Genomic DNA, 12375 nt, shown 5'->3' with positions numbered 1-12375 from the left:
CAGTGGATCATCACTGATCAGACATTCATCATATTGACACTCTTGTTTCAGGGTGTATTCTATCCTCCTACCAATGTATTTTTTCCCTTCCTGTTTTCTACCTCCGTCCTCATGGACCCTATTTCATCCATGCCCAGATGCTCTCCCACAAAAGTGCTCATTTCAGCCCTTATTAACAGTGCTACCCCACCATATTCTCCTTCCCTGCTGTCATTGTGAAAGGTCGAATATCCCTGAAACTTAAGGTCCCAGCTCTGATTTACTTTCAACCAAGTCTCCGTAAAAGCTATTCACTCAAATCCAGGTACCTTAGTTTGCGCTGTCTGTTCATCGAACCTATTCTGAACTCTTTGTGCATTAAGATATAAAGCGTTTAGTGTTGACTTTTTAGCCATTATTAATCATTATTTGTGTTGTGGCCATATTTGCCTCTCGTCCTTGATTAAGCCATCACCCGTTTTTGCATTTTATTGTTCTCTCTTTTATTACTGTTTCTCGTGTTTCTCCTTCCTGTGTCACACAGTTTGCGTTCCCATCCACTTGTCATTCCATTTTATTCCTTCCTAACCACACTATCAAGTACTCGCCACAGGACAGCATTTCCTGCCCTGGCCAGGTGCAACTCGTCCAGTTTGTTTTGATCCCACCCACTCCCCACCCCCTCTCACCCCCGCTCCCCGCACCCCCAGAACCGGCCCCAAAGTCCCAGGAATCTAAAACCCGTCACCAGAGCACCATTTCCCTGCCGGGTGTCAGCTGATATGTCCTTCTGCATATACTTTGACGAACACATGGAGCTGATAGTAACTCTGAAATCACTACCTTAGAGGTAATACTTTTCAATTTACTTCCCAACTCCCCATATTCGACTTTTTGGATCTAATGATTTTTAACCCATTTGATTAATACCGATGCAAATCATGACAAGTGGCTGCTCAGCGCCCCCTGCAGAATATCCTCTAACCGCTCTGAGACATCCTTGACGCGAGCACCAGGGACACAACATATCAGCCTGGAGTATCGTTTCCGGCCAAAGAAATGCCTTTCAATTTCCCTGACAATTGAATCTCCTATAAGTATTGCATTCCCACATCTTCTGCTTCTTTCTCGCACAATGGAGCCAAATGTGGTGCCATGAATTGTGATGTTACTCCTATCAAAGGTAAAGCCATTATCCCAACAGTTTCGCAATCAGTCCACCAAAAGTGGTACCTCCGCGCCAGGCCCTATATATTTTCTCTGCTTGTTTGCCTAACACTAAGGGGCGATTTAGCATGTCCAATCAACCTAATCTGCACTTTTTGGACTGTGGAAGGAAACCAGAGCACCCGGAGGAAAGCCACACAGACACGGGGAGAATATGCAAACTTCACAATCAGGTCGGGACTGAAAACGGGGTCTCTGATGCTGTGAGGCAGCAGTGCGAACCACTGTCTCACCGTGCTGCCCTTATTTTGTTTTTATTAGTTAAAAACATTCTGGGCTTCAGATTGATTTTTAGATTGAAATAAACCATTAAATTAAATTGCATCATTCCTTCAAACTCAGCCCTGTGACTTCCCGTTTCACGAAGCTCCAGACAAGGCCACACTGAAGTACCATCTGTTTTTGCCCCGAAATTCAAGGCTTCCGAAGCGACATTAATCCTGCTTTCTAATTAACTAGCTCCAGCTGAGAGGTTATAAAAACTTGTTTTCAACCAGCGATTAAAATTCACACAATCGTTTCACAATTAGTTCAACACTTCACAAGTACTTGTATTATATTCCAATATTTGAATATTGTTGTTTTTGTGCAATGTTTAATTGATTGCTAAATTAATGAACAAAGTTGACTTCAGATTGAAATTTAGCATTTCATGGATACTGTGAGGAAATCCCTGTCATTTCTGTTGTCCTTCATGGAGTCCCATGCTGCGACAGCTTTCTGAATTGATTATCACCTCTGATTATTACTGCAATCTCCCGCCCTCTTGTGTGGAATATACTCGCTCTGGTGTGCAGTCGATCAAAGAATAATGCGGCATTTGTTTTTAGTTCCTGTCGCGAATGCGCAGAATTGTATTAAACAAAGAATCCATTTTAAGCACAAAGTTCACTAAAAATATGTCTACCCCCACAGTGTACAGTAGATTCGCATTGACCCCTCTTATCGGTTCTTTCCACGCCAGCTAAGAATAACAACGTTATCTCTGGCACAAGCCTGGGGTTTTACCTGTCATTGGGCAGTGACAATGCATCTCCGAAGATATACATATACAATATACTGCTCAACCGTATTTTTATGACATTTTGCAATGGGTGTGCCAGTGGAGGGATGTGACCTGTCTCACGTGGTTTCTGCTGTGATTTCCTGCAGTATTTTCAGTGGTGTTTTACATTGAAGGTGTCGGAGAAAATGTGCAGTGTGTTTTGCATAGAAAGAAACAGCCAGTTGAGCTGGAATTTAATACAAGTACTTGTGAAGTGTTGAACTGATTGTGGAAATGATTGTAATTCTCACTCATTTCTCTTTTACCGTTTCAGGTCACAGTCATCAACAAATCCAGGATGTGACGTCCTCAGACATATGAATCATGGCACTAAATGAAAGCGAACGCCCCTTAACTTTTCCACAAATATCGCCATGTCGAATATGCTTTAAGTCTAGATATAAATATTGTTGTTTTTGTATCAATAGGTTGTTACTTCATGCTGTGTTTTGTCTTTTTTCGTTTTGCGTGAAAAAGTAAACGTTCGATTCAATGAACAATGAGAAACAACGTAGAATGTATATCGAGTATTGCACTGTCCATATTAAAGCTGTAACATCGCATTGCATTGCGGAACGGAGCAGTTACTATAATTCAAAATTTGATGTGTATTTTTGTCAAGTGCATTTGAAATTTATTTCGTAAAAGCTTTTCTTTAAATAAAGATTAGGGCAGATAATTACATGATTTGTTTCCGTTATCGTCACTTAATGCACTCTAGATTGTCATGGAGGCGAGGGGGAGGGTCCACTGCATTTCCCAAGCAACTGAATACAACATGATGTTGCGTCCCAGCACTACCGCTCGTACTCGGCACCGGGAGATGTGAAGATGCTGGTCAGATTTCCATGTCTCCTTTTCATTATAATTTCACAAGATTTATATCCAGTAATCCATTCGTTTTCATTTACTCCAGATCAGCCCCTGCACTATCGCCCCGGCAATTCTAACCATCCTTCGGTCGTTACGGCCATTAAAATAAAAATATGCATCAGCTGAAGACCGTCATTTGACAAATACATAAATACTGGGAATGGTGATAAAGCTGAACAATTCAGTACCATGTTCTGAGCGCAGATTAAGACGGAAATGTTTAAATATAGGCCCACCTCGCTCGCGCTTTTTTTCTGCCACTGAACTTGCTGTGTTCCGCTGTGTCAGGTCCACAACGACTTGTTGTCAATAAAGTTGTTGAGAAGAGAGTCGCAGAGACAGTGGCGCCAGTGGTTGGAGGAGAGGGTTTATTTATTAGTATCACAAGTCGGCTTACCTTGAGATGCAATGAAGTTACTGTGAAATCCACAGTGACGCCTGTTCGGATAGACTGAGTGAGTATTTAGCATGCCCAATCCTCCGTTAACACATCTTTCTGAATGTGGGAGGAAACCAGAGCACCCGGAGGAAACCCACACAGACATGGGGAGTACGTGCAGACTTCGCATAGAAAATGACCAAGCTAGGAATTGAACCCGATTCCTTGGCACTGTCTGGCAGCAGTGCTAACCACTGTGCCACCATGCGAGTGAGAGGAGGAGGAGAAACAGAAACACCAGCTGTGGGAGAAGAGTGACAGAGCCAGAGGGGGAGAGGCAGTGACACCAGCGATGGTTTGAGTGAGTGACCGAGGGAGGGGGGAAACAAAGCTTTCAGCGGTGGGAGGAGAGAGTGACAGAACCAGAGGGGAAAAGACAGCAACTCCAGCGATTGGAGGAGAGAGTGACAAGGCGAAAAAGGGAGAGAGAGTGACACCAGCCGTGGTCGGGGTGACAGAGCGAGGGGACGAGAAACAGGGACATCAGCTGTGGGAGAAGAAAGTGACAGAGCGAGAAGGGGGGAGCACAGCTGCCCCACCAGTGGGATGAGAGAGTGACAGAGAAGGGGAGAGTGACAGCGACACCAGCGGTGGGAGCAAAGAGTGCAGAGAGAGAGAGGGAGTGACACACCGACACCAGCGGTGGGAGAAGAGAATGCCAGGTGAAGAAGCAGTGAAATTGTTTCAAATTTCTGTCAAATTGGGGAATTGTGAGGTTATTCGTGAAAGAGTTCAGAAACATGTTGGGTGTAACGTTGGGTGTAATCATACAAGGAAATGGGAAATTTGGCATACATTAGGAATTCATTAACTAATCGCTTACTGTACAACAATAAAGAAATATTGTCCGGTAAATGGACGACCCCATGTTGCAAATAGTGGCCCCTCGTTCTAGATTCTTCAGCAAGAGAGAACATTCTTTCCACATCTACCCTTTCAGTACCCTTCAGGATCTTAGAGGTTTTGATCAAATCGCTCCTTACTCTCCTAAACTGCAGTGAATGCAAACCTGATCTCGCCAAACTTATTTAATCAGCAAGCAGCCCTTTACAGATATTAGTGCAGGACACTTGTCCTGAACTGCTTCCAATAAATTTGCATCTTTCCTTAAATAAGGAGACCATAGATGTACACAAGTCTCCTGTTATCATCTCACCAATGCCCTATCGAACTGAAGCACAACCTCCCGAATGTTGTATTCATTTCCCCTCACAGTAAATTTTACCCTTCCATTCGCTTTCCCAATGACTTGCTGCAGCTGGATACTCGCTTTTTTGCGATTCAAGCACCAGGACACCCAGATCGCTCTGCATTTCACAGCTCTACCGCCTCTCATCATTTGGATAATAAGCTTCTTTCGTATTATTCGCATCAACATTGCGAATTTCCCTTTACTTCACTTCATATTCCATTTGTCAGGTATTTGCCTCCTTCTGCCCTCATCACAATTGTCAACCAATATTTGTGTCATGAGCAAATTTAGCAACCGTTCTTTCAGTCCCTTCATCCAAATAATTTACATACAAATTGTAAAAAGGTTGTGAACCCAGCACAGATGCCGATGGCACACCACTCGTCACAGCCGTTCAAACAATTCTCCGTTTCCTGTTGGCTAGCCAACCTTCCATCGGTGCAGATACGTTATCCCATATATCAATAAATTACATTTTGTGCAAAACCTTAATGTGGAGACAGCTGACAAGGTGACAGAGTTAAAAAAAAGACGTGCCAATGTGGTGACGCATTTCATCTGCTACCAGGACATCGACAAATTGAGATAAGATGGTGGATTTATCAACCTCAACATTTCATAAACCATTCATCCCTCACAAACCTCCCACCTCTTACAACTCTATCCCAACCACTCATAAGATCGGGAGATGGAAAATGTGTCAGAGGTAGAGAGAACTGGAGAGAGAAACAAAATACATTGAGAGCGCCTGATACTTTCACAAGCCAGACCATGAGATGTCCCTTCACTAGAAAGAGAGAGAGAGAGACAGGGTTTGTCTCAATTTGTCGATGTCCTGGTAGCAGATGAAATGCGTCCCCACATTGGCAGGTCTTTTTTTTTTACTCTGTCACCTTGTCAGCTGTCTCCACATTACGGTTTTGCACAAACTGTAATTTATTGAGATAATGGGGAGACAATGAGGAGGAGAGACAGTGAGAGGAAGCGCTAGCGAGAGGGGGAGACTACGATAGAGGATGACAGCAAGTGGGAAGTTAGAAAGTGGAGGGGGTGGGGGGGGGGTCGGATGGGGGGGGGGCGCGGGAGCAAAAGACAAGGGGAGAGAGCAAGAGCAAAGGGATAGAGCAGAAGGGAGAAATATCGAGAGCGGGAGGCAGGGAAACGAGGCAACTGGAGAATGGGAAAAAGAGGGAGCAATGATAGGGCGAAGAAGACACAGCGAGAAGGAAACAGCGGGAGGGAGATAGGTAGCTGGAGGGCGAGAGCAAGAGCAACGGAGAGAAAGAGAGAGAGGCAGAAAGAGGCGGAGAGCGAGACAAAGGGAGAAAGAGGGAGAGACAGTGTGAAGTAAAGAGTGAGACAGCAGGAGAGAGGGAGAGAGAAGGACGGAGAGTGGGAGACTCGCATCGGGAAATTTTCCCATCACCTTCACATCATTTGCTATTTTGAAACCTTCCAGTCAATGCAGACATGAAGCCTGTGAATCATGGGCAGTCGGACTCGATGTGGGAAGTACGCTGTCTCGGCTGAATTCCCGATGAAGGGAATGTATTCCAGCTAGAAAACATGGACATTAATCTCACTGAAGCAGGGGCTGATATTCTTGTATCTGTCAGTGTGTAGGTGATGAGGCGGGGGGCACTGTGGGTCACTTTCAATAGAGACTGGATCACAAAGCCAAGAGAGGGTGACCGAGGTTTGGAAAAGTTTCTATTCCTGTGCATGAGCGTCTTTGGCAAGGTCACCATTTATTTAAAAAGAAAACTTTATTATCCTTCTGAATGTGGCTGTGAGCCAACTGCTTGAACCCATGGTGTAGGTAAATCCACTGTGATCTTCAGAGAGATTTCCAGGTTTTTGTCTAAGCGAAGATGAGAGAATGGTGACACAGAACCAGGACAGTAACATATGCGTCTTGGAAGGTAACCTGCAGGTTTTGATTTGCGAACTTATTGTCTGTACTTCTCCTTCTAAGTGATAGAGGTCCTGTGTGTGGAAGATGCTGTAGAACGGGGTTTGGGGACTTATATATTGTTTGTTATATATTCAACGCACTGCTGTCATTGTGTGACAGTGAGGAAGGGAATGAATATTAAACTTGTCGGGGAAAGGGGGCGAGATGGGATGGTGAGGGAGGTGAGGGGAAGTAGTTGGAGGGGCTGTGGCAGTGTCCCAGAAGCGATGTTTCGATACTGGCTGCTCTCAAACCTCTTCTCTATTGTGAATCTAGTTTCAGCCCCGTATGTAATAAACTGCAAGGAAGAGATGTGTTTTTACTTCTGAATGTGAACTAACCAATTGATTTAGAAGAAAGTTCAGGATATCTTTGGGGCTTTTGGGAAATTTCAGACCTGAACTGAAGCCATTGAGCTGAAAATGTAACAAAAATGAAACCCTCTTTTTACCTCTGATGAAGGGTCACATGGACTGGAAACGTTAAATCTGTTTCTCTCTTGACTTAAGAAGCCAAACCACTGTCTGGGTCTAAGATGTTTCTGGACCCTCAGGATTTTTGCACCATTTTCAGTGCAGTTCAATATTCAACACCAGTCGAATGTTTTATTTTTATTGTATTTGACTGAGGATTTCCGTGGTAATAAATACAGAAAACAAAACCTTAGCGTGCAAAATCGCGAATTCAATTCAAATTTGCAAATCGGACGTTCAGGAATACAATATGTACTTAGTACGTGGGAGAGTCGTTTGAATTCTAAATCTATATTATATCACCATGATAACATGGTGTTAGCTGAATCAAATAAGAAATTGCGTTCATATAGCGCCTTTCGGGGAGATATTGTGTTGTCTCGGTATTGGATTACATCACGGTCTCACTGTTTATATCACAACTGTGATGCATGCACATGGATTATCCGTGTATTTGTCGAAAAAAAATATCTTTGTACGTCAAATTATATTGGGCTGAAATGTGGAAAGAATACAGATCTGTGAAACCAGCAGAGTGATGAAACGCATTTACATCCTGACTAAAAAGTCGAAATCACATCATGACGGTGATGTTTATTCGAATTGTTTTGAATGATGATCAGTCTAATGTTTTAGAATACGACCCAGTGTAGTTATAGCCCAGTGGTTAAGCTGATGGACTGGAAATACATGGGAGTCTTCCGGTTCGAATCCTGTCCAACATGTTTCCCCTATTCCTCATTCAGTTTCAAGTTTCACCACGTTCCTTTGGGATGGATCCTGCCTTACCCGGAAGGGTAACCCCTGCCTTTCAACAATGAGAGATGTTTTTCTAATCGTTATTCACGGAATTTCTGCCTTAAGTACACGAATGATCGGCCTAATGACTGGCAGTGATCTTTCTGTGCCTCTGTCCCTTTGTGTAAGTCACTCTATGTTTAATTATACATGTGTCTGCCTGTGTGCACAGATGCGCGTGTGTACGTTCGTGTGCAAGTTTCTGCTTCTCCCTGCCTGCGTTATTTCCGTTCATTTATCCTGTGTGGTTTTTTATTAGTTGTGTGCTTGTCAGGTGCTTTTCCTCAAATAGCTTTCCAATTCCCTTTTCAAAATTGTTAATGAAATTACCTACTGCCACCTTTGCGGTCCCACCAAACATGCTCCCGTCCTTTCTCTGTCTTTTGCCACTGCCTTGATATCCATGACCCCTGGCAATTGACTTTAAAGCAGAGGGAATCATTTCCTGCATACTCCATCCAGACCTCACATCGGGAAAACCACGATTAGGTTATTTTCTAATCTTCTATGTTCGAAGCACAACAACTCAAACTCCTCCAACAACTCCTTATAACTGAAGCATTTCATCTTTGAAAATCTTCCAAAAGGTCTCCGCTGTCCCCTTCCTAATCTCTGCGCTGAAGTGGTGGCCTGCAGTAAACACAATACTCCTCATGAAGATCGAAATGTTAATGTTAAAGTTCCACACAATCCTGGTGCTTTTATAAACGATTGCTCGAATTGATAAATCTATTGGGAATCACCGGCAATCTCCAATTTCAGGATAACCTTCAACTTTGTTAAAATTACTTTTAACCTTGGACTGCACGATTGTTTAATGTAGACCTGGTCAATGACCATCATTGAGATTCACCTGAACATTTCAATAAATATTCCATTGTTTTCTAAATAAATATTCGAACATTTGCACCGTCTCTGCTGGTGTCACAGTTGGCGATGAAGCAATGTTAAATGGACAGCTTAATGTGACTGGATAACCATTTGGATTTATAGAAGTGTTGCCAGAACTGGGAAATTGCGACGATGAGGAAAGATCGGCTTGGCCAGGGTTGTTTTGCTGAGAACACATGAGGCGGACGGGAGACCAAACTGAGGTGTCCAAAAATCTGAGGGGCCGAAACAGGGTGGAGAGGAAACAGCAGTTTCCCCGGAGCAGGGAGACGTCACTTACCTGGGGAGTGGGGTTCGCACAGATTGAAGGGGATTGATGGGAGGATTAAAGGGGATATTAGGAAGAAGCTTTTCACTCAGAGTGTAGTGGGTGTCTGGAATTCGTTGTGTAAACTGGTGGTTCAGACAGAAACCCTTCGACTCACTCGATCAGCACCCGGATCTGTAGCTGAAATGTTGTAACCTGTAAAGATGGGGCGAGGGGTTGGGTCACTAGAAGGTGGGATTAGAATGGAATGCTAGTTTCTATTTCTCGAGCTGGTGCACCATGGGATGGGCTGAATGGCCTCTTTCTATGCCGTAACCTTTTCTCTGCTTTCTCTTACTCTATCGGTGGGCCAGGTGGAGGAATGAGTTGTTTTTAAATAAGAAACAAGAGCAGGAAGGCGGGGGAGGTGGGGGGGGGGGGGAGGGTGGATATTGAGGCAACGCTGAGTTCACCCCCCCACCCAATAATCAAAGTGAGTTAGAAATCCCCCCGCCCGCCCCGTGTTCAAAACAAATACATTTGCCCGAGTGGCAGCACAGTGACACAGTGTTTAGCGTTGCTGCCTCACAGCGCCAGCGACCCGAGTTCGATTCCAGCCTTGGGTCACTGTATGGGTGGGGTCTGCACGTTCTCCCCGTGTCTGCGTGGGTTTCTTCCGGGTGCTCCGGTATCCTCCCACATTCCAAAGATGTGTGGGTTAGGGGGATTAGAGGATGAATATGCAGGGTTAGGGGAATCAGGTAAGATGCTCTGTCAATGCAGACTCGATGCACTGTCGGGATTCTATGGTTTTAATTGGGGCTGGTTTGATACCAAGGGAAGAGCGTCAAGCTGCTGCGCGGACAATTCACTCTCTGGCTTTAAACGCTCTGCAATGCAGAGACTGGAGAGGAGTGTACAACAGGGAGCAGCATTGCAGCTTCTTTCCCCCCATTGAAACTGGGATTGTTGCTCCATCTGCTGTACCATGCCAACCACATCCACTGGGGGCAACCTGGACAATGGGCTGCAGGGAGACCTGCGCCTGCGCCACAATCACACCCACCGCCGGCGGCCATCTTGGGTTGCCAGGGTTGACGGCCGGCGGCCATCTTGCGTTGGCGTGGGAGAACGGCTGGCGGCCATCTTGCGTTGCCAGTGGAGACGGCCGGCCCTCTTTTTACGTCAAACCAAATGAACAAACTCAGTGGAGACGGCCGGCGGCCATGTCAGGGCGACAGCTTCAATGGGGCGGCGACCCGCCCGCTACCCTCTGGGAGAATTCCCCTCATGCGCATGCGCACAGGCAGCTACATGTTAATCTTCTTTAAATGTTGATGATTTTGATTATGATCCTCTCGTCACAATTTCGGTTCCTGCTCGATTCACGAACGTCGCTTCATTTTCTATTTTTTTTTTAAATGTGACTTGTGCGATGCCGTCTGGGCGAAAGTTCTGCACATGCGCAGTTCAGCCGCCGGCATTTTGATATAAATATGCATTTTATTTAATTTTAATTCCGTTCCTGGCGGGTTGTCCGGCTCAGAATTTCTCTCACTTTCTCCTTTTTATTGAAAAATAAAAGGCTGGGAGGGCCTCGCGGTGACTTCATAACAATATGGCGATGGTCCCGCCCCTCCACAGACCGCGGATGTTCCACCTCTGAGCAGCGTCCAGGCATATTCCGTATGCGTGGAGCCATTCCTGCGCCTCTTGCGGAGGAGGTTGTCAGGTTTGGCCCTGCGCAGACCGGACGTAGGGGTGGTCCTGTCAGCTTACGCCGATGACGTGCTCCTCATGTTCACGGACCCGGCTGACCTGAGGAGGATGCGAGAATGCCAGGCGGTGTACTCCGCCGCGTCCTCCGCCAGGATCAACTGGGCCAAGTGCTCCGGACTCCTTGTCAGTCCTTGGGAGACGGACCCCCTTCCGGAGGAGCTCAGGCCTTTCACCTGGAGCAGGACCAACCTCCTCTACTTGGGGGCCCATCTCTGCCCAGCCGAGGAATCCTGGCCGGCGAACTGGCGGGAGCTGGAGGCCAAAGTCTCCGCCCGCCTGAGTCGCTGGACAGGACTGCTCCGAGTGCTGTCCTACAGGGCGCGAGTTCTCGTCATAAACCAGCTGGTCGCCTCCATGCTGTGGTACCGGCTGGTCCCTTTGACCCCTCCCCCTGGCTTTGTCACCGATATCCAGAGAACCTTCCTGTGGTTCTTCTGGGGCAATCGACTGCACTGGGTCCCTGCTGCGGTCCTGTATCTCCCGCTTGAGGAGGGCGGACAAGGTCTGGTGTGCCTCCGCACTCAGATAGCGACCTTCCGTCTCCAGGCCCTGCAGAGGTACCTTTACGTTGAGCCCCCTCCACAGTGGTGTGCCATGGCGACGTATTTCTTCCGCCAGTGGCACGGCCTCAATTATGACGTGCAGCTCCTGCATATCGAACTGGGGCGTGTTCCGACCACCCTGCAGGAGTTGCCCGTCTTTTACCAGGACCTCCTCACTGTCTGGAACACGGTCGCCTCGCGACGCAGCTCTCCCCCGTCAGGAGTAGCGGCTCTCGTGCGAGAGCCGCTGCTCAGGAATCCGCTCCTCCAGCCGTATAACTTCAGGTGGCTGGCGGAGAGGGGGGCTGTGGACGCCGGGGTGACCAGAATCGGGGACGTGCTCGATGGCGGAGGGGCGAGCTGGATGAGTCCCCGCGTGCTGGCTGAGCGCGCGGGGACGTCCGTCTGGCGCGCGGCCAAAGCCATCCTAGACCTTAGGACGGTCGTGCTCGGCCCCGAAACTGCACGCAAACTTCAGACGGCGCAGGCGTGCGGTGGGATCCCGCCCGAGCTTTCCCCTGTTCGGGCGGAATTCCACATTGGCCCAAAGCCTCAGCCCCCTCCCCTGGGTGAGGTACCCCACAGCCTGAGCCGCCTCGCGGAAATGCCCTCCGTGCCTTTTTCTACCGCGCGGAGGCGTTTCCTGTGCGGGCTGCTGCTGCACACCTTCCACTACCGCCTCCTCGCCTGTCGCCCGGAAACACCTTTGCGGGCCTTGTTGACACCGGGCGGCGGAGGTCCCCGCTGGAGGTCCCTCTACGGAGGGATCTCCCCCAATTACGTCGGGGACCTGGGGTGGAGGGTGATGCATGCAGCAGTTCCGCACAACCGTAGGGTTCACTGGTTCACGGGCTCCGAAGACTGCCCTTTCTGCGGCCTTGTGGAATCCGTGGACCATGTCTTTGTTGTGTGTCTTAGGCTGCACTCCCTTTATGT

The 12375-nt window shown here is 47.3% G+C and overlaps 1 protein-coding gene across 1 annotated transcript in view; it reads left to right on the top strand.

The window, feature by feature from the left end:
- LOC144485568 (scavenger receptor cysteine-rich domain-containing protein DMBT1-like) overlaps window positions 1-2935 on the top strand; it is a 28530-nt gene extending 25595 nt beyond the window's left edge. The window contains exon 16 of the mRNA XM_078203694.1: window positions 2526-2935. Within this exon, the coding sequence (XP_078059820.1) occupies window positions 2526-2572 (47 nt within the window). The 3' untranslated portion in view covers window positions 2573-2935. The remainder of the gene's footprint in view (window positions 1-2525) is intronic.
- Window positions 2936-12375: the final 9440 nt, after the last annotated feature.

Source organism: Mustelus asterias, unplaced genomic scaffold (assembly GCF_964213995.1).
Source record: "Mustelus asterias unplaced genomic scaffold, sMusAst1.hap1.1 HAP1_SCAFFOLD_199, whole genome shotgun sequence".
NCBI lineage: Eukaryota > Metazoa > Chordata > Chondrichthyes > Carcharhiniformes > Triakidae > Mustelus > Mustelus asterias.
Note: the sequence above shows the minus strand (reverse complement) of the source record. Positions and strands in the feature narration are given on the sequence as shown.